The sequence below is a fragment of the Neofelis nebulosa genome, chromosome 1, assembly GCF_028018385.1.
Source record: "Neofelis nebulosa isolate mNeoNeb1 chromosome 1, mNeoNeb1.pri, whole genome shotgun sequence".
NCBI classification, from domain to species: domain Eukaryota; kingdom Metazoa; phylum Chordata; class Mammalia; order Carnivora; family Felidae; genus Neofelis; species Neofelis nebulosa.
Genome location: NC_080782.1, coordinates 110,213,604 through 110,236,323, shown reverse-complemented (window position 1 = coordinate 110,236,323; position 22,720 = coordinate 110,213,604). Strand labels below are relative to the sequence as shown.

The window sequence follows — 22,720 nt, the reverse complement described above, 5'->3', positions numbered from 1 at the left end:
AGTTTTGTAGCTTAAATTACATTGGTGGGACCGAAGTCCACACACATTCCTGTGAAAAACTTCTTGGCTTGTTACATTATTGAACAGAATTGATTGTTCCATACTTTATTTATACCCACATAAGTAGAAAATCTGAGAGTTGACTAATGTACCTCTTAAGTATCTGTTCTTTTGAGGTCTCTCTGTTCCTTTTACTAGGGTTCATCTTTACTAATTTTCTGTTCTGAATTTAAAAATTGTTTCATTTACAGTGGTTGGTTCTGCACGTGCACGGCCTAGTCAGCTTCCTGAGCAGTCTTCCTCTGCACAACAGAATGGTAGTGTTTCAGATATATCTCCAGTTCAAGCTGCAAAAAAGGAATTTGGACCCCCTTGTATGTAAATCATGTATCAAGGATTCAGTTATTTTAGGCATACATGTATTCTCTCTTGGTCATCTTTAAAGTCTCCAAATGGTAAAGTTTAACTACAAACGATTGCAGATTTCATTTTACCACTGTGGAAAAATTTTTTTCCTGTTAGTTTAGTCTGTTAATTGGGTGTTTAAATGTATATTTTGGAGAATTTCTAAATGTAAAATTATACCAATATCTCAGTTGCTTTGAATTTAAAATTCTGGTCAGATGATAATTCAACAGATGTTATGGAAGAAATTCTTATGCTCCTCGATCTTTTCAATTCAAACATCTGTGATTGTAAACCAAGAGATGACATGTATCAATATGTTAAAGTCATTTTTCTTGACCATTTGTATATTGTCCTGTTCCTGGTTTCATTAAAGCAGCTCATAATAAAGTTCACGTAGTTGTTATAGGCATGCTTTGTCAGTGTGTACCTTTCTTTTGGTGTTATGTGGTGAGATTGATTATATGTAAAATTTTTGCATGTAAGTTCAGTGCTATAAAAAGAAAGCTCTGCTTCTACAGCTCATCTTTTTTCTTTCAGCACGTAGAAAATCTAATTGTGTGAAAGAAGTAGAAAAATTACAAGAAAAACGAGAAAAAAGGAGACTACAACAGCAAGAACTTAGAGAAAAAAGAGCCCAGGTTTGTAACAGAATCATATTTTGTTTATGCATGAACTGAAGATTTAGACTGTGTTAGTGAACGTGAGATGCTTGTGAAAAAGTAGTGGAGGCGTTCATTTAAAGTTTTCAGTATATTGATTGTTAAACTGATGAGAAATAATATAAATTCTTATGAAAATATGTTACAGCATTTTTGCTACATGTACTTTTCATGTTTTGTTCCATTTTGAATAATAATTCATTGTGTTACTGAATTCAAATGCAGCCATTATACCTTTCAAGAATAATATATTTTGGTTTTCTAAAATGATCTAAAAATACATGCAGAAGAATATCTAATTAAAGTAGATGATTATAAAGTAGACAATTTTACTACAAAATTTTAGTATTTTTCCATGGTTGATGAATTCAGCATATCACAAGGAAAGCGGAAATTCCTTGTATTTTGATTTATACTAGATATTAAAAGCCTATCTCTTGTGTCTCTCACATTCCCTTTGGATGGTAACAAAACTGTTTACTAACGATGGAAAAATTACATAGAAGACTGGTCTTTCATCTCTCTGCAGGTGTTCATCTGCTGCAAATTCCGTTACTATACCCATAACTCTTTTATTGTGCTTATATTATAATTGTATTCTTAGAACTTGTTTCCTCTAATAAAATATCAGGATTGGTGCGCCTGGGTAGCTCAGTTGGTTAAGAATCCGACTTCCCCCTCAGGTCATGATCTCACGGTCCATGAGTTCAAGCCCTGCTTCAGGCTCTGTGCTGACAACTCGGAGCCTGGAGCCTGCTTCCGATTCTGTGTCTCCTCTCTCTCTCCCCCTCCCCTGCTTACGCTCTGTCTTTTCTGTCTCTCTCTCTCTCTCTCTCTCTCCAAAATAAAGAAACATTAAAATATTAAAAAAAACAAAAAACAAAAAAACGAGCATCAGGATTGTTTCTTTATTCAGGGGTATGTTCAAATGCCCTTAAATTATAAAGATGTTGTGTTGTGGGATTATAAAACCAATATAAAATTCAGCATTTTTAATAAATCAGGTTCTAACTTAAAGTGATCTGAGAATGATCATTTGGTTTTGAAATAAATAAAACACAATACAGATGGACCTACTGATACTTAGCACAGATGCCACCTAGTGTTTCCTGTGGGAACCTCATAATATTTTCACATTGTGATTTCTTAATTTTCACTTTACATTCAGTTTTTCAGTTGACATAGTTGTTATCATTTCCTAAAAGAAAGTTAATTGAAAGTAATTTTAATTAACAGTTTTGAAATTTATATTCAAAGCAAATCTGTACCTGGTGCATGATAAAAATCTGACTTTTTAGAATGTTTAGTAACTTATTGACTGCAGTCAACACATTCAGTAATTTAAATTTTATTTATTTATTTATTTTTTTTTTCAACGTTTTTAATTTATTTTTTTTGGGACAGAGAGAGACAGAGCATGAACGGGGGAGGGGCAGAAAGAGAGGGAGACACAGAATCGGAAACAGGCTCCAGGCTCCGAGCTGACGCGGGGCTCGAACTCACGGACCGTGAGATCGTGACCTGGCTGAAGTCGGACGCTTAACCGACTGCGCCACCCAGGCGCCCCAGTAATTTAAATTTTAAAAGTTGAAAAAATTTTGTGTTTTGATTCCTTTAAGTTCTGAGGTGGTTTTTACCACCTTTAGGGTTTCTTTCTTTTTTTTTTTTTTTTTTTTGTTGAGAGTCAACAAAAACAGAAAATGAGCATAAATGAATCCGTATTTCTACTTTATTGAAACACTGGATTCAGTATTGGGAAGAAAAAGCTGATTAAATGAATTTTTCTAGAATTTCAGTTTTTTAGAAATTTAGAGTTTTTTAGACTTCTTTATTGATGTTTAAGATGAGCACTATTTCTCTTTTGTTTAATTTTCTGGGATGATTAAGTTATATGTAACGTGATTTTGAAAGAGTTCACAGTGGCTTTAATGCGGAGTGTTTGGTTTAGAGTTAACACAATGCATTAGACTATCAGAATTGTGTATGTAATAAGAAGGTGATTCTTGGGCATGTTATTAATCCTAAACTCTGAAACTAAATTATATCATGCTAGTTTGAGTTTCAGCTTGGCTATAACAAATGACACAATCTGCTAATTTAATTTTAATTTGCAAACCGAATTTAACATAAATGCAACAATATAATTAATATAATTATAATAAATGATGAATTCTCTTGTCTTACAGGATGTTGATGCTACAAACCCAAATTATGAAATTATGTGTATGATCAGAGATTTTAGAGGAAGTTTGGATTATAGACCATTAACAACAGCAGATCCTGTAAGATTCGTTATAAACTATTGCTAGGGAATTTTTTATGCTGTAAAAGAAAAAAAAATTTGATAACCACTTAATTAATATTGGATTTAGCTATGTAGTTTTTTCTCTCTTTATGGGTGCACATTCCCCATATTTTAAGGAGAAAATCAAGAAATCATCCACATTTGTGCTTATCTCTCATAATTTGATTTATCAGACAGGCTTCCCATAGAGATGTCCTTTTCAGAGCAAATCCTCTCTATCTTTGGTAGGGCAGAACAACAGTTAAAGGAATGATGCCAGAAGACCCATTCTCCTTTCTGACTGTCACTTAAACTTCTATCCCGGTTCCAAGCTTATTTCCTCTTGGGCTATAGATCCCGCTGTCCTACCAATTTGCTATTAGTTAATTTGTTATTTTTAAATAAATGTTAGTCTGGCTTTTAACAGTAAATATGGTTGTTTAGAACTGTACCAGTCCAGAAACCTAGCACTTGAAATAAATTCTCATTTTCTTACTACTCAACTACTTTCCTGTTGAAGAATGAGAATTTTTTGGACAGGGAATAGTTTGTGAGTCATTAATACTTAGGAGATAATCCATCTGACCTGGCCTGTACAGAATACCTTGGGTACGTAAAATACATTTTTGTCAGGCTGATGTATTGTTTAGGATTTCATAGAGTTGTTATTCATAATACTTTTGTCCCATATATTTTAGTCCTTGCTACCCCTTTAACCTACTACATCTGAAACTCCTACTTTGGGGCAGGGATTGGCAAACTTTTCCTTCACAGACCCTGATAGTAAAGAATTTGGCTTTGTGAACCAAATGGTCTTTGTCACAACTACTCAATTTTACCTTTGTAGTACAAAAGGAGCCATAGACAATACCTAAACATATAACTGTCTCATTAAAATTTTACAAAAGCCGGTACTGGCCTGGATTAGCCCTGCAGGCCATACTTTGCTAATCCCCGTATTACGGATTTAATTATTATTAACAGGCAAGTACTGGGAGCATAAATTTTATGAAAAATATGTGTAAGAATCGACCTACTATAAAATTGTTGAAGTTATTTTGCTCACTAATATTCTGAGAATTGTGTCTATAGTTAGTTATTTTTGTCAACAACTTTCCTTTTAATCAACACGAAAATACATCATTTGGTGGGAAATTATGCCTTTGTTATATGTAGCATATCTTGTAGTGAGTAAGGCAGCTTCTTAACGTGAGCCTAATGCTACAAAGTGTCCTCTACAAGGTTGTTTACTGTTTACCAAATAAAAAAATAAGCAACTTTCCATTATGCTCAGAATTTTAGAGATCACTCTTAACTATTAAAATTTGTACTTGCCATTTTGTGTTTTAAACTTATTTATCCTATTTATGCTATGCATCAATTTCTAGAGCCTCTGTAGGAAATAGTGCATAACTGACTTTTTTAGTGTTTTATAACACTGATAAACATTGAAACAAAATATTTTATTTCTAGATTGATGAACATAGAATATGTGTTTGTGTAAGAAAACGACCACTCAATAAAAAAGGTATGATGCTTTTTGAACTCTTAATAAGAGGTTGATTTTGCCTAATTTGTAATTTGTTTTGATGATAGCAGAAATTAAATTGGTTCAGAAGAGTTTAATATAAGTCATTTTATTTGTACATAATCATTACGCAGATTTCTATGGTTAGATCTCTTGATTTGTTACTGCTCTATGAATCATTGCCATTTTTGGTTTTGGCTTCACAGAAATTTAGATTATTTTTACTTGGTTGTTGAAATATTATATCTTATTGAATGGCATATTTCTGAAATTTTTGTATTTATAGAACTTAATACTTCAATTACATTTCTTTTTGCTTACATTTGTACATCCTAATGCTGTGAAAATTACTGGGCATTCATTTTCATTTATTCTTTTAGAAACTCAAATGAAAGATCTTGATGTAATCACAATCCCTAGTAAAGATGTTGTGATGGTACATGAACCAAAACAAAAAGTAGATTTAACAAGGTACCTAGAAAACCAAACATTTCGTTTTGATTATGCCTTTGATGACTCAGCTCCTAATGAAATGGTTTACAGGTAGGTAAATTTGTTTTAAATAACAGTTTTGTTCTTACACTGTGTATCTGTCACCACCCTGAAACTTAATTGATCTTGGCATATCTCTCAAAAAATATAGTATGCTTTTTTTTTATTCTGAGCTTAAACAAGGTTACATAATAAAAATAATAATGAAGGGCACCTGGGTGACTTAGCTGGTTAAGGCTCTGACTTGCTTTTGGCTCAGGTCAAGATCTCATGGTTCCAGGGGTGTCTTGGTGGCTCATTTGGTTAAGCGTCTGACTTCGGCTCAGGTCATGATCTCATGGTTTGTGAGTTCAAGCCCTGTGTTGGGCTCTCTGCTGGCTCAGAGCATGGAGCCTGCTTTGGATTCTCTGTCTCCCTCTCTCTCTTTCCCTCCTTCGCTTGCCCTCTGTCTCTCTCTCTCTCTCTCAAAAATAAATAAACATTACAAAAAAAAATCTCACGGTTCGTGAGTTCAAGCCCCACATCAGGCTCTGCTGTCAGCGCTGTCTCCCTCTCTGTACCCCTCCCCCGTGTGTGTGCTCGCATATGCGCACTCTCTCTCTCAAAATGAATAAACTTTAAAGAAAAACAATGAATATATTAATACTTGTTCTTTGTAATGCTCACCTGAAATCATGGTTTTTATTATTGGCTAGATACATTTCCCTCCACACACACACACACACACACACACACACACACACACACACAAGTTCACATATTCAACTTACAACTCAAACTTGGAAGTATTATACATTGATATCCCAAATTATTAGGCCAAATTTAGATTTTCATATATAGTTTGTAAAACACTGCCTTCTAATGGTAACAGGTCACTTTTAAGAGCAGTGTTCTTTCAGTGTATATAGAACTGTCTTGGCAGTTACTTGAATGTTTTTTAGTTTATTTATTTTGAGAGCGAGAGAGCATGAGCAGGGGAGGGGCAGAGAGAGAGAGAGAGTGGGAGAGAGAATATCCTAAAGAGGCTCCCTGCTGCACAGAGCCTGAGACCCATGAACCTTGAGATTCATGAACTGAGCCCAAACCAGGAGTCAGACGCTTAACCGAGTGGGCGACCCAGGCGCCCCTTGAATGCGTTTTCATTGTTCTTTCATTTTATAAATAGGGCTGGAAAACAAAATTTAAGAATTAAGAGTCCTAAGAATTGAAGACTTATAAATGAAATATTATTGAAACCAACTTTATTGGTCCTAAGCCAGTAAACTAGAAGTTCAGTTGCAAAGAGGAGGAAATTAAAGAACCTGTGAACGCTAAATAGTATTATGAAAAATTTGTTTTATAAGGGAGCTATAAGTATAAATTATCTATTTTTTACCTTTCTGAGAATAGTCCTCTCCTCCCCCCTCACTTCTTTCTCTACTTCCACTCCTGTTTCATAAAATGTCTGTTTGACTTTGTAATTGTAAGATATTTTTCTCTGAATATTCTAGATTTAGTAACCATTCCTTTTTACCTTATATTTGTGCTTCTTAAATTTACCAATATTGATGCTATCCCCTTTCTTTAACTTTGAGGGAGTGCAAGTTAGGCCTTTTTTTTGTCTAATCACTCTGCAGACCCATTTTCTACTTTGATTTGCCCTTTTTATCTTACTCCCTTTTATTCTATACCTTTTTCAGTTTTGTCTTAAAAATAATTGAGCAACTGTGTAAAGTGTTCCACATACATTATTTTGAAACCTAAACAATGATTACAATAGTATATTTGAAAAATAACTCAAACCATAATAATTTTGGCGTACTTTTCCCGAACTAAGACTATCAACTCCAAACTCAGTGTCTTACAAATATAATTTATATTTACTTAGCCATATTCAAGGAAACCCTGTCACTTTCTGCTTGGGTAGATGGTCTTAAGATAGTTTTGTAGTTTTTTTTCCCTTTTAGTTTTTCTCTGTTGAGATTATTACTCTCTTGATTTGGTTTCTTTTAAAATGTTTTTGCTTTTCTTTGTATAAATGTTACTTGTCTGCCTAATATTTTGATATTTTGTTTATTTTTTAAAACTTTCATATTGTCATATATATATGTACATATATATGTACATATATACATATATATTATATACATACATATACATACATATATGTACATATACATACATATACATACATATATGTACATATATACATATATATACATATATATTTATGTATCTATATATACACATAAATATATATATATATATATAATACATACATATATATATATTTATGTCCAAGCTTAGCTATTGTCATTTTTTTTCTATCCATTATTGTGACCATTGTTTATTATGGAATTGCTTGAAATTATGCTTTAAAGAGCTTTAAGCAATATTAAGAGGAATTATTTAAAATTTTTAACATATCAGTGGGCTTAGTTGTAGTCTGACATTTGAGCACATTGATTTGTTAAAATTATTTTGTTTATTAATAAGACTTGATATTTTATTTATTTAATTTAAATATTGACAGCACATTCTGACTAATATATTTTATTTCTAAGGTTTACAGCTAGACCACTAGTTGAAACTATATTCGAAAGGGGAATGGCTACATGCTTTGCTTATGGGCAGACTGGAAGTGGAAAAACTCATGTAAGTAATTCATTATAGTTCCATCCTGGTATGAAGCTTGTTTATTTTCCTTATAGCTTAATTCTAAGACCTATTTTTTTTTAAGATTTATTTCTGGAAAATGTCTACTATTTTTTATTTCCTTTTTAACATGTAGACTATGGGAGGTGACTTTTCAGGAAAGAACCAAGATTGTTCTAAAGGAATTTATGCGTTAGCAGGTAACTCTTTTTTTGCATATCATTTGTAATATTCTTGAATATTATTCAAATGGCTTTGAAATAAAACATGGAAATACTGTTCAGGACTTGAAGGATAACCATAAAGCTAAACTTACCGTATATTATGTCAGTTTTAGGTTGTCAGACTGCTTGAAAAGAACTGTGAGATTAAGTATTTTGGACAGAAATCTTGATATTTGTGTCATTTTAATCTGGCATGTTGTTAGAGCTTAGTATTTGTTGTTAGATAGTTGATTTGTGAAAAGCTTCTGTTTGGTGTGGTTGTGGAAATAATCTTACTATGACCACCTATAATTTTATGTTATTTATAAAGATAATAGTAGCATTCTTTTACTGAACATGAAAGAGAATGGCATCTAGACCCTAAATGTCAAAAAACTATTACTATTTTTTTGTAAAATAATGTTCACTTTAGTCTTTATCGTTATTATTGATCTTGTCATTCTAGGTAAAGATTAACTGATTTTCTCTAAGTACAGAAAATTTGAATTGCTTTTCAAAGATAGTATTTGTAACATCTTAACAATTTTCTCCATGTGAAATTCTTGATAGCTCGAGATGTCTTTTTAATGTTAAAGAAGCCAAACTATAAGAAATTAGAACTTCAAGTATATGCAACCTTTTTTGAAATTTACAGTGGAAAGGTAAGTGGAAACTTAAGACTCTGATTTGGAGGGGGAGGGGGAGGAGTGTTAATTTGTGGTTTAACATGCATAACATAAGATTTAACATTTTAACCATTTTTTTGTGTACAGGTTCAGTGGCCTTAAGTACATTCATGTTGTGCAACCCTTGCCACCACATTTTTATATATGTTAGAATATTATGTTAACATTTTTTGAGGTTTTTAAAAATTCCCTTTGAAATGCTCAACTTTTCAGTATTGAGAATTATTCTAATTACTGTAATTTTCTGAAATTTTTTGGACTCTGATTTTTTGGACACTGATTCTTTTTTTCTTCGAGGCTAGTTTTCTGATTTGGATTTTTTTGAAATAGGTGTTTGACTTGCTAAACAGGAAAACAAAATTAAGAGTGCTGGAAGATGGAAAACAGCAGGTTCAAGTGGTGGGATTACAGGAACGGGAAGTCAAATGTGTTGAAGACGTACTGAAACTTATTGACATAGGCAATAGTTGCAGGTAACTCATTTTAATTAAGGACAACTTAATTTCTTAATTAGTTTTAGATACTTGGGGTTTCTAAACAAAGCAAAGGTGTTATTCAGTGCCTCTTGGCAGTAAAAATTTGTTCATAAAAACTTTTACTGTTACTTGTAACTCTGAGTGACATCTACTATGTTGATAATCATACTACAAGTATACTAGAAGTGTGCCAGATTAAATTGTATGAATCCAGTTGTATCGAAGTGTTGTAACTCAGATTGTCTTCATTTGTATTTAAATGATGAGAACTGGATAGTTTTATCTTGCTTTTTAGTGAAAATTCTCTGGTTTGAAGCATAAACTAAAAGGGTTTTTGTATGTAAAATATCCTTAATCACATTGTAGGACATCCGGTCAAACATCTGCAAATGCACATTCATCTCGGAGCCATGCAGTGTTTCAGATCATTCTTAGAAGGAAAGGAAAACTACATGGCAAATTTTCTCTCATTGACTTGGCTGGAAATGAACGAGGAGCTGATACTTCCAGTGCAGACAGGCAAACCAGGCTTGAAGGTGCTGAAATTAATAAAAGCCTTTTAGCACTCAAGGTAAATAAAATGCATTTAATTGTGAAAAGTCTTGGTTTTGACTTTAATTTTGAGTATCTACAAAATGATAGCACTTGTAACATCTAATAAATAAGAGAAGTTATCAAAATTTACTTATGTTTACAGTTCTAGATTTATATTGTGCTCAGAAATTTTCTTTACACATACTCTTTTTTTTTTTTTTCTTTAGAGTGAATAGAGGACCAATTTTGAGCCTACTTAGGGAGGTTCCATAGGGCTTTAGTCCGTCATACTGTCTTAGAAGAAGGCAAGGAACCACAAAACTCAGCTAAGAAATAATGTCAGGAAAATGTGGAATGACTTTCAGAGAGAGAGAGGGGGAGTGTTACATCCGTTCCTTGACTACAAAAGGAAGGATTGAAAGGACTACAAAAACATTATGTTTTTTCTTTTGTAGTGCCACTTTCAAAGTTTAGCTTTTTATCCTATTGTCTATTACTTCTAAATAGTAGTCATAGTCTCCAGAAGAATCTTTTGGAATGATAAGTACTTTATTGTTGTTAATTTTATTTTCTTGAATTAAGATTTATGGGACCATCTTTACTGTGCTGTAAACCTGTTAGTAGGGTTTCCAGAGCTGATCAGATGTTAAATGTTAGGGTTATAGTAAAAGATCTTTTAAATATATTAGTTAAGATTACTCTTTATAAGAAGCCTAACCTGTGAAACTTGCTTTCTTAATTGGCAGGAGTGCATCAGAGCCTTAGGTAGAAATAAACCTCATACTCCTTTCAGAGCAAGTAAACTCACTCAGGTGTTAAGAGATTCATTCATAGGTGAAAATTCTCGTACCTGCATGGTAAGTTTATTTTTGTTTGTTTTGTTTTAATTCTGAATAATGAATAACTCACACTATCTGTGGAAAGATTATAATGCACATTAATAACAAACATTTAAATCCTTCTATTGTGAGAGATACAGTGATACTTAAGATGTGGTCCCTGCCAGTCTGATAGAGAGGATTATATTGCAGTTATAATGCATTCTACTAATTCCAACATCTGAGTCTTCTTGAGGTTGGTCCTCATTGATTTTTATTTTCCTTGAGTATGAGGCACACTTTTCTGTTTCTTAGTATGTCTAGTAATTTTGGGTTCTATCATTTTCACTATGAATAAATACCTTAATGAACACTCTGGATATTCATATCTTCTAAAGATTATTGAGTTTTTTGTTGTTTTAGCCAGAAGTGAACTTACTTGAACTTCAAATTCTTGTCTCCCCTGCTTGGGGGCATCAAATGAAATAGAAACCTGTTTAGTTCTTTTAGACTTAACTATGTTGCTTAGTGTAAGCCTTGTGTATGCCTGCGTCACGGGTCAGCCAGAGATTTGGGGCAGTTTATATGAAGAATTTCTGGGTGTCAAGATTACCTCCCTGCATGGTTATCTCCCTCTTCTGGGACAAAGTCACTTTCTAGCTGCTATAGTTCTACCTCCAAACTCTGTCTTTTTTAAAAAAAAAATTTTTTTTTAACGTTTAGTTTTGAGACACAGAGAGACAGAGCATGAACGGGGGAGGGGCAGAGAGAGAGGGAGACAGAATCGGAAGCAGGCTCCAGGCTCTGAGCCATCAGCCCAGAGCCCGACGCGGGGCTCGAACTCACGGACCGCGAGATCGTGACCCGGGCTGAAGTCGGACGCTTAACCGACTGAGCCACCCAGGCGCCCCCAAACTCTTTTTTTTTTTTTTTTTTTTTTTAATTAAAAAAAAAAAAATTTTTTTTAACGTTTATTTATTTTTGAGACAGGGAGAGACAGAGCATGAACGGGGGAGGGTCAGAGAGAGGGAGACACAGAATCTGAAACAGGCTCCAGGCTCTGAGCTGTCAGCACAGAGCCCGACGTGGGGCTTGAACTCACGGACCGCGAGATCATGACCTGAGCCAAAGTCGGCCACTTAACCTACTGAGCCACCCAGGCGCCCCCCAAACTCTGTCTTTTAATTTAACCTGTGAAATGTCAAGTTTCTAATGCAGTTGTAGTTGCCCTGTGTGGGAGCAGCAGGGCTTGCCCTTGGGCGGAAAAGCTGATGTGTGGAGGTGGGGAGGGAGGATGGGAACACTCAGTGCTATTCCTTTCTAGGTGTTGACCTCCATTTTCTGCCTGATGTAAATTATTTTTCTAGTACTTTCAGAGAGTTGTTTGTATTTTATATGGTTTATAATTATCATCTGATTATGGGTGTGATATAGCAAATTATTTTCAAGTTTAGATATCATAAGTGTTTTCTTTGTTTAATAACTATTTTAAGATTAGATCTTAATGAGCTATATGTTGATATTATTGTCTTCATCATTTATAAAATTTTCTTTACCTTTGCATTTTTCTCCCATAGATTGCCACAATCTCTCCAGGAATGGCATCTTGTGAAAATACTCTTAATACATTAAGATATGCAAATAGGTATGGAAAATAGTTATTCAGTTTCAAATTTGGGGGGAGTAGAGCAGTATTTAGTTTGACTTAATATCTGATGGGATAAATTGTATTACATTTTTCTCTCGGTTTTTAAAAATTTTTTGCATGTACATTAAAATGGTATGTAGAATCCTTTGGTCAAGTTCTGAAAGTAAATGGAAATGTGTAATTTGGAAAGAGATTTGGATCTTTAGTAGAATTAGTCTTTCTTTCAAGAACATGATTACATTTTTCTGTTTCACCAAGTTATATTTCATATTATTTTACAACATCTAAATCACGCAAATTTTTCGTATTAAGTGAGTCTGAGGGGACCGGTCTGGTCTGTGTTTCTGAAATTGTTTTTTCTGTATGCTAAAAAGTATTTCTGACAATATTAAGTGTTTTACATGGTGGAATCTAGAGGTTGAGTAAGTAATGATAGCACATTTCTTTCTGATGTTCTATATGAGTTACATTTTATTATTCATGTAATTAGTGTTACATACTTTAATGGGCAATGGCATTATTACAAATGAAAGGACAGAAAGCATTATAGACTTTAATTAATTTATTCTTTATAGTCATGAAATGCCCTTGGAACTTTGGATTATGATGGGCATATTTATATTTGTTTCATAAATTCCTCCCATTGCTCTTGTTTTGAAAAAATGACTATATAGTTTTACATTTCTATTATCACATATTGCATTTGTGATTTTAATTTTTAGAGATCAGATTCCTTTTTGTATTCCATTTCTACTGTGGACATTCTTTGAATTTTGCTGAACCACAAGTATTTGTCCCGTTTCTTTTTTTTAATTGCTATGGAAATTTTGTTTTTAATCTTTTTTAAAAATGGGAAGTATGTACACAGAAAAGGGCCAAAAACATAAGTGAATAATCTAATAAATATTTATAAAATGAAAATTCTTATCATCAGGTTGAAATAGAATGTCTCTACCTCTCCAGAAAGTTCCTTATATGTTCCCTCCTGATTACAAATCCCGAATAACATGTCCGAATCCATTAACCTCTACCCCAAGATAGACATTGTCTTGATTTCTGTGGCCTAATTTTCTGGTTTTTCTTTCTTTTTAAAAATTGTTTAACTGCCTGTGACTGTATCCGTGAAAATATACATAGGTAGCTATCTATATTTGAACATTACATAAATGGAATCATACTCTTTGTTCTTTTGTAACTTGTTTTGTTCTTTTTCTTTGTTCTTTTCTTGTTCTTTTGTTCTTTGTTCTTTTGTAACTTGTAACTCCTGTTTCAACTGAAGAGATTTTTCAAAATGATGGTAAAAACTGTTGGAAAATATAAGCCTGTTGACATTTTATAAAAAGGTAGTAAGATAAAATAACTTCTTTTAAAAATATAATGGATTATTATTCCTGAATGTAAGCCCTTAAAAACTTTAAATTATAGGCTCTGAACTGCAAACATTTATAGTCCTTTTAATTGATTTTTATAATGAACACTTGTAGTATGTAGGGTTTTAATCATTAATTTTAAATGCTTCTTATTTCAAAAGTGTTCATGGGAGAGATGAGAAACAGCTTAGTATAGCAGAATATTACCATGTTGTAGGATTAAAAAAACAAAAATCTCCATGTCTTCAGACTTCAAACTGCACAGGACTCTCCGTAAGGTGAAAATGTTATATCTGGCCATGTCTCTAGTTCATTTAGGTTCTAGTAAATGTTTTAATTTGTTATCCTGTAGTGTAATTTATCTGCAACGTGACTAACCACCTGGGACAAATAATTCTGTCTTTTCTTTCTAAATCTCTAGGAATAAAGACTTTCAACCTCCCTTGATAGCTCATTTGAGGAATATGATTCCTGCATAGAATATTTCCTGTTTGAGTTGGGCAAGAGGTCTTGGAGTAGAGGAAAATTTTAGGCCATTAGGGTAATCTAAATTAGGAGATTCTGAAAGAATCCTAAATGAAAGAATCCTAAATGGAATTGGGAACAAAAACAGTTACGTCACAGTTAGAAATTTAGTCAGTCTTTGTTGTAAATAAGTTTTCCAAAGTGACCATAAAGGATGAAGGGCAGCAGAATCCCATATTGAACCTTTGACATCAGACATTACCAATAGGTTAAAGGAAGATTGTAAATAGAAGAAATAGTTAGTTTCATCTACATGATATTATTAGTTTGATCTGTGTGACTGTTTATGACAGTTATCTTATGACATGATTTAGATGAAACCTAAAAGAAATAATGAAAAAAAACATGGTTAGTATATTGGATTTTTAAATAACATAATGTTTGTACTCAGAGCTAGGTTTGAACCTCACTTATGCCACAGTCTCATTGAATAACCTTGGGTAAGATACTTTATTTATGAACCAATGTCTCATCTCTGAAGTGGCAAAAATAGTATCGCAAGATTGTTGTAAGAATTAAATAATAAAGTGACTAAAATTTACTAATCGTAGTATCTAACATGTACGAAGTACTTAATAAATATTGCTTACTGTTAGGAAATGGGATTGGCCTGAAGGGGACATAGGGAATAACAAAGATGGGGTCAGAAAAGCTGTAATTTGGTTAAATATAACCATTAGAGACATTAACAAAAGCAATTTAAATTCCATTGCTAAATAGCCTTTTTTGTTTTTTTAAGTTTTTTTAAGTTTATTTGAGAGAGAGAGAGAGAGAGAGTGTGTATGTGATCAGGGAAGGGGCAGGGAGAGGGAGAAAGAATCCCAAGTAGGCTCCACACCATCAGTGCAGAGCCTGACATTGGGCTTGATCTCACAAACTGTGAGATCATGGCCTGAGCTGAAATCGAGTGGGGCACTCAACTACTTAAGCCACCCAGGTGCTTCTAAATAGGCTTTTTCTTAACCAGGGTTCTTCATCTGAACCAAACACAGAAGATTATTTGAATGACTGCTCTCTCAGTTTGTACCAAGGATGGGTTATAGCTAATACCATTCTAAATGCATGAGAAAGAAGTTAATTCATTACAAACAGTGGATGCCATTAGGACTTAATCCTCTTGTGTTCTGTTTTAAAAGACTGCAAGAGTATTGAGGGCTCGTTAATGCTGATATAATATTTGTGGTATTGACTGCACAAGGAAATTTGATTAGTCAATAGGACAGAGAGACTCAAAACCTTAAAATTGATTATTTTTTGATTATTCTAGATGCAATAAGTCAAAACAATGTTGATCTCTTTTTCTAAATGAATTAAACTGAATACTGAATGAAAACTTGAAATGTGCATTGCTGTCTGTATAAGAGCATTTTCTTTTAATTTGTTGCTGTTTTGGTGCTGCAGAGTAAAGGAGTTTGGAATTAGTCCATCAGACATTCCCTTCTCACAGGGTAGTGGCAGTCGCCCCGATCTCTCTCCTTCTTATGAGTATGACGACTTTTCTCCTTCGATTACCAGGTCTACTTCCCTTCTATGCATAAGATATTTATTATAATAGTTTCTTTTGAATTGCATTACATATAAATATTTCATTTATACTTCTTTTGTTCTGAGCCATTTTATTTTTCATTTTCATTTCATTTGGCAGGTGGTGGTTGTACTGCATGATCTTCATTTTTGTGTACTTTATTAATTTATTTGCTTTAAAGTATTGATGTAGAATTCAGGCTTCCTATTTCCCCTCATATTTTTAAGGATGATGTCATCTTTGCATATTTACAGTTGAGAGATAAACTGTCTCATTTAAAGTGAGAGGTTTACCTTTATTTCCTATGTTCTTATAAATTTCCTTGTCTCCAAGGAAATAACAAGGATCCTCTTGATTTAGAACATGTACCCTCCCACTGTGTAAATTGAAGTATAATCGGTAAACGTTTTTTTTAAATGATAGAAGTTTATAACTTACAATCTTGATACAAAAGAAATATGATTATTTCACATGTAGCTCTTTTAATAGAGCATTATAACAACTAAAAAGTATGCAAAGTGTATTCTCTGATTTTGGCAGTAATCCATTTATTAAAAGTGCATTTTTCTGTTTATATAATTCAATTGCAAAAAGTTTCTTTTTATTAGCTAATTATCATTTATTCCATACAATAACTATATTTGAAATAATTGTAAAGTTACCGCAGTAAATTCTGAAAGTTAAATAGCCAAACATCCCTTTGGTCTTCCTGCAGATTTCAGGTAAACTTGATCTGGAAAGCTGACATCATCAGTCTTAACATGTTTAATTGAATTCCCTTTTTATTGAATAGGTTGGCATTTTCTTGTTCCTCTGCATGTGTCTTTGTTAATTTTAGGTACTTCTTATGTGTTTATAGGGTGAAAGAATTGACTGTGGATCCAACTGCTGCTGGTGATGTCCGTCCAATAATGCACCATCCACCCAATCAGATTGATGACTTAGAGGCACAGTGGGGTGTAGGGAGTTCCCCTCAGAGAGATGATCTAAAACTTCTTTGTGAGCAAAATGTGAGTGACAATATAGTTATAACTATCTGTTTTTAGTTCGTTTCATCAGTAGCAGAACTTAATAATTGAAAACTACTGTCTAAGTCAGGGGTCAGCAGACTGACAGCCTCTGGGCCAGCCATCTGTTTTTTACAAATAAAGTTTTACTTAATTGTGGCCAGTGCTTATTCATTTACAAGTTGACTGGCTGCTTTCTTAGTACAAAAGCAGTGACAAAGACTATAACGCTCAGAGGCCCAAAATAGGTACTGTCTGGCCCTGGAAAAAGTTTGCAGACTCCTGGGGTGCCTGGGTGGCTGGTCAGTAAGCTACTGACTCTTGACTGACTCTTGATTTCTGCTCATGTCATGGGTTTCATGGGTTTGAGCCCTGCATTGGGCTCTGCCCTGGCAGCTTGGAGCCTGCTTGGGATCCTCTCTCTCCCTCTCTCTCTGCCTCTCTTCTCACACTGTCTCTGTCTCTCTCAAAATAAATAAGCTTAAAACAAAGTTTGCTGACCTCTGATATAAACTATTATTTTTTTCAGATTTTATATCAATATTAAAGTTCGGGGATTTTAAAACTAACACAGGGAAAAAAGCAAATTTAAGAATTATGCATACCATATATTATACATACAGCTTAAAAACAAAATTAACTCGGACACATGCATGTATATTAAAAGGATACCATGGGCTGTATCAGAAGTCAAACATGGAAAAATGCTAATAACATTTGTTAAATATGGTTGTATTCTATATGTTTGAAATGTCTAGTGACATTTCATAATTTAACATGATTCCCGATTACTCAAAAAATTATATCCCCCATTTTATAAGGACTACGAGGTATATTAAAAAGTAACAAAAAAGCGCAACACACAGTTTCACATAATTACTTTAACATATTTAGGGGAGTCCTTTATGTGAGATGTGAAAGTTTATATAATTAACTTTTAAAGAATTTTAATTATTTAAATATTTTAAAATTGTGTTTTAAATAATTTTTTAAAACTTCATTTTTAAAAATTATAGTTTTAAACCCTTTTTTTCTCAGAATCTTATAGTAATATTTTTTCATGATAAAAAGTGGCATTTACTAATTTCTTACTACATGACTTACATTTGGTAAGCATTTTATTTATTATCTGATGTAATCCTTAGAATTTGATGTGATAGGTACCATAATTATCTGCTTTTTAACTGATTTTCTAAAAGGTGAAGGAAGTCAACTAAGATCATACATATGGTGAGTGCTAAAGCCACAACTGAAATCTCCATCTTTCTTATGTGAGAGCCAAATCTTAGGTCCACTAAATGTATTGCTAGCCGCAATAATAAAATACTCTTTGGAAATTATGTAACTTTAAGTTAACGTTTTTATGCTTTTTAACTCAAGTCCACAATATTCTAGAGCAACAAATGGGCATACTACTTTTTGTTATGTTGTTCCAAATTATTGTCTGTTAATAATGAAGGGCTTAATGTAGTGGTCCTCAACTAGGAGTGACTTGACCCCCTAGGGAAAAATGTGTGGAGACATTTTTAGTTGTCACATCTAGTGGGTAGAGGTCAGGGATGCTATTAAACATCGTACAAGGTATAAGACAGTCTTCCCTCGAACCCCAAATGTCAGTGGTGCCAAAATTGAGAAACTGGTTTAAAAGTAAGAGTTCTAAACTTTGAACCATAGAAAATAACTGAAAATGAGATTCTGACCTTAGTCTATCCCCCATCTCCAAAAGTTTTGAAGCAAAAGTATAGTTGCTTTTAGAATTCTTAACACAAACCATGTATTGTACTTAGATATGGTGCCTTGTACGGATGTAGAAAGCCAGAACAAGATGGGCCCCCTCTATAGCAGACCTCTTCTGTTTTATTCTTACATCTTTTGGGTTGGGTCTTTGTAGGACTTAATAATTGGGAGACGCTGGCTAGATGACGAGAACTGATCCAGAGGTTTTTAAGCATAATATCATGAGTTCTTGCAGTCTCCTCCATATTTGAGAGTGTGTGAGTTTTGCCACCCCTAGGAAACTTTGAATTTTGCCACCCCTGGGAAACTACCTTGAGGTGGTTCAGAATTAGTTTTTAGTTAAGTATTGGTGCATGTGCATGTTAAGTTTTAACAAGGTAAATTAAAATGGGATAGTGTCTAAGACTTGCCTTAGAGATAAAACCGACACAAGTACACAAACTAGAAGATAATAAAGTGCATTAGAATTCCAGAAATAGTTGCACAAACAGAAAAGTCTTCTAAGACTGCAGGGAAATGATAGGGACTTGAACAATATTTTAAAGCAAAGGAAAGAAGACATTCTGGGCTTTAAAGGGAGGTGGGCAGGTAAAATGAGTAAAGTTGGTTGAGTGTGTTTATTGGAGAGAGAGAGGGAGTGAGGGAAAGAATAATGCCTGAATGTCTTAATGAAAACAGATGCCTGTTTCCCAAAGAGAAGATAAAAAGGTCATTGGCTAACTTGAATGTATAAACTTGTAGTGATGGTAGCATACGATGAAAGAGTCACATGTCTCTTTATAATATTTAACCAAAATGTGTACGTATGTTTAGAATTGTGTATTTTGTTTGAAAAACATTGCTTTTTCTACTTACAGTTTATAAAGTGATTTTAAGTAAACCTTCTCCCTAAAGCCACATTTTGAGGAAATAAATCATTAGACATTGGGGTTGGGAAAGAAGCTCACAAAGAAGGCGAGGCTAGAGAAGTTTTCACTTGATGTAGGACCACAATAGGAATATGTTATATTCATGTATGTGGATTTTTTGTTGATGAGGTAAAGTTGTCATTTGTCAGTTAAGATTTCTCTAAAAACTGGAAGCACGTTATATGGTGTAACTCAGAAATTAAGACTGAGTAAGAGTTGAGACCTTCCAAAACACTAATTTGATAGTCACAGTCATGAAAGACATTATCTTGAAATCTCTTTTCTGGTGGAAAGATGTATAAGACATACATATGATTTAAACTGTTAGTGAAAATTAAACAATATTGAAGAAATATTTCAGCATCTTTATTGCTTTCAATAAATATTTTTGAAAAGTTGAGCTATTCCAAAAGAGATTGCCTTTTTAGGGTAATTCTGCAGTAAAGTCTGTGCTAAATGAAAATTATCTCTTACTTAATATGCTTAAATACGGGATATCTTATTGTGGCTTTGCTTTTTATATTATATTTTCATAGTCTTTATCTTTCAAACCTCCTCAATTTTTAAATGGCATTTTTATAAGTGACCTCGAAAAACTTTTTTTTTGTAACATTTAAAATGTAAAGTCCTAATTTTTAAAACTGTTCATCTTAAGGAAGAAGAGGTTTCCCCCCAATTGTTTACTTTCCACGAAGCCGTCTCACAAATGGTAGAAATGGAAGAACAAGTTGTAGAAGATCACAGGGCAGTGTTCCAGGTAAAGTTAAGACAGGACCTTACATCAAAATGTTTCTGTAGGGAAATTAACTAAAAACTTTCATAATACTTCGAATATCACACCAATCTAAAAATTTACTTACTGTGTTTATGTGTATTTTTGGGATATATGACACGGGATATTTTGAACACAATGATTGATGGTTACAATGTTTATTTTGCACTATGGTGAAAGAATCTGGTTTATTTACTACTGTTCTGTTTTATTTGCTTTCTTTAGTTGTCCATTTTTAGAGAAGGGTTGAACTTCTCCCCTCCACTATCCTTTTCTCTCTTGTTAGGTCAGTTTATTTGACAGCAGTAAGAAAAACTTCTAAGGGTTATCAGAGTAGTTGAGGAAATACCTTTCTTTGATTGCTTTAGGAGAGGTAGGGTTACTGTCAGTGGCAGATGAGTAAGGGGTGTTAAATCCTTGCCTGTCACAGCAACTCCTGACGTATTCATCCCATTGTGTTCAGCCAGTTAAAAGCACGTTTACTTTATAATTTCCCTCTTGATCCCCCTACTGCCTTTTTAACAAGAAAATATCCTAGAGGGTGATACTTACAAGGAAGCGTAGATAAAGTTTGGATATCATTATGGAAACTATAAATATGTTCTGAGAAAAAAGTGAACAATAGCTCAGTCTCTCTTTTGACCTGTGTTCTTTCTCTGATGTTGAAGAGATATTAACATGACTCAGCTGTAGACCATTTGAGCACCTGGATGAAAGGCTTAAAATATAAGTGAACTATTAATTTTATAAATTGAGAATAGGATGTACATGCATTGAAACTGTTACAGTTTTAGTCAAACTCTTACTATGAGAATCTATTTAAAGGCCTAGATGTTTAGATTAAATCAAGAAAGGACACTTGTAATTTAAGAAATTTGTGTCCTTTTGGAGCAAGGTGTCTGTCAAAAAAAAAGACCATCGGTTCCCACTCTGCCATTTTATGGTGAAATCTAAAAAGTTCTTTGCTCTTTGGCAGAACTGGATGTTTTGAGTTTCAGTCCAGTATTCTTTTTACAATTCCATTTATTGTTCCTCCATACTGTGATCTGCCATTTCTTAAAATAGGGTTTTATTTTAAAAAAGTAAGTAGATAGCTAAGGAAAAAGAAAAAAATTGTGGGGGTGTGTGTGTATATATATTTAAACTGATACATGTATAGTTTTCTAATAGATACCTACATTAGCTAATTCTTACGATACACAGTCCAGTTATAATTAGCCATTAAATTGCATTGAAAGGTAGAAAGTGCCCATTTTTATATCCCAAAACTCTTTAATTCAGAATGATCTGAACTTATTAATAATCAGTATGATTCATTACATTGCTAGGAAATGAAACTCCTAAATTCCACATTATCTAAAATCACTTAAGAATGAAGGGTTTCCTTAAAGCATGTGTGAATAGTAAGTAGCTACTATTTAGTGGTTTCTTTGGCTCTTCTAAAATTGGCTGTCCCTTATAGTTAAAATAATTTTGAAGAGCTGGTGTTTAACCACTGTGAGGCCACAAATGGGGATGTAAATGCTAGATGATTTACAACTTCTAGGCTACCATAGACCTCATTTGATTGCTCATTAGCTTTGTTATACCCATTTTCCCCCAATTTTAGGGATAGCTACTAAAATTTTGAGAATTAATGTGCTCACTGATAACTTACGTGTTTGATTCACACCCTTACCCAGGGCACAGTAAAAGAAAAATGAAGTCCTTGCTTGGCTTATCATATTTGTGTTTGTGTTTGAATTTAAGGAAATATTTCTTAATTTTATTCTGTAAATAAAGATGTTTTATACTTACTAAATTCTCTAGTTTTAAAGAATTCCATCTTCAGTATGTTTGATGATATTTAACATATGCCAACGTTTTTAATTGGTCTTTGTCTTACAGAGAGGCTTATTGGATTGTTGAATTTTTGTCCTTTTAGGAATCTATTCGATGGTTAGAAGATGAAAAGGCTCTCCTAGAGATGACTGAAGAAGTAGATTATGATGTAGATTCATATGCTACTCAACTTGAAGCTATTCTTGAGCAAAAAATAGACATTTTAACTGAGCTGCGGGGTAATTCCTTTTTCATTTTGGTGTTTTACGTCTACTTAATATTTGAATATAATTAGTAGAGGATTTCATATTGCAAGAGGACATCTGAAATAAAAATTATGGGCACCATTAATACATTTCCAGAGGTATTTAAAGACAAACCAATCGTTCTGTTTTTTTTTCTAAAAACATGGAATATCATTTCAAGTGTTCTTTAGTTCTCTTTTCTCTTTAGGCATTTGTAAAGATAAAAGCATATTACGATTAAAGAGGGAAATGTATTTTAACAAATTTGTAAATTTTATACACTCATTCAGATTTTTAGTTTGATCGGCCAGTGCTTTTCAGAATGCTTTTGCATTACGTCTTTTCAGGGCCATCTCTTCTCCAGCCTCCTATCTGCATTCATCTCTTTTCTGTGCATCCGTGTCATGTTTTTCCTTTGAACACTTGTTTTAAAGCATCAG

General features: G+C 33.3%; 1 protein-coding gene across 4 annotated transcripts in view; it reads left to right on the top strand.

Moving 5' to 3' along the window:
• Window positions 1-22,720, top strand: part of KIF2A (kinesin family member 2A) — a 68,415-nt gene that overhangs the window by 38,503 nt on the left and 7,192 nt on the right. The window contains exons 5-20 of one of the 4 annotated variants that reach the window (XM_058731508.1): window positions 252-317; window positions 946-1,046; window positions 3,254-3,349; window positions 4,825-4,879; window positions 5,260-5,422; window positions 7,915-8,005; window positions 8,142-8,205; window positions 8,779-8,870; window positions 9,225-9,367; window positions 9,737-9,941; window positions 10,651-10,761; window positions 12,300-12,367; window positions 15,667-15,780; window positions 16,650-16,800; window positions 20,098-20,199; window positions 22,139-22,274. In XM_058731508.1, coding sequence (XP_058587491.1) covers window positions 252-317; window positions 946-1,046; window positions 3,254-3,349; window positions 4,825-4,879; window positions 5,260-5,422; window positions 7,915-8,005; window positions 8,142-8,205; window positions 8,779-8,870; window positions 9,225-9,367; window positions 9,737-9,941; window positions 10,651-10,761; window positions 12,300-12,367; window positions 15,667-15,780; window positions 16,650-16,800; window positions 20,098-20,199; window positions 22,139-22,274 — 1,758 coding nt within the window. Of the gene's footprint in view, window positions 1-251; window positions 375-945; window positions 1,047-3,253; window positions 3,350-4,824; window positions 4,880-5,259; window positions 5,423-7,914; window positions 8,006-8,141; window positions 8,206-8,778; window positions 8,871-9,224; window positions 9,368-9,736; window positions 9,942-10,650; window positions 10,762-12,299; window positions 12,368-15,666; window positions 15,781-16,649; window positions 16,801-20,097; window positions 20,200-22,138; window positions 22,275-22,720 lie in introns of all 4 variants that reach the window. The other 3 variants (XM_058731501.1, XM_058731520.1, XM_058731513.1) reach the window with 3 other exon arrangements.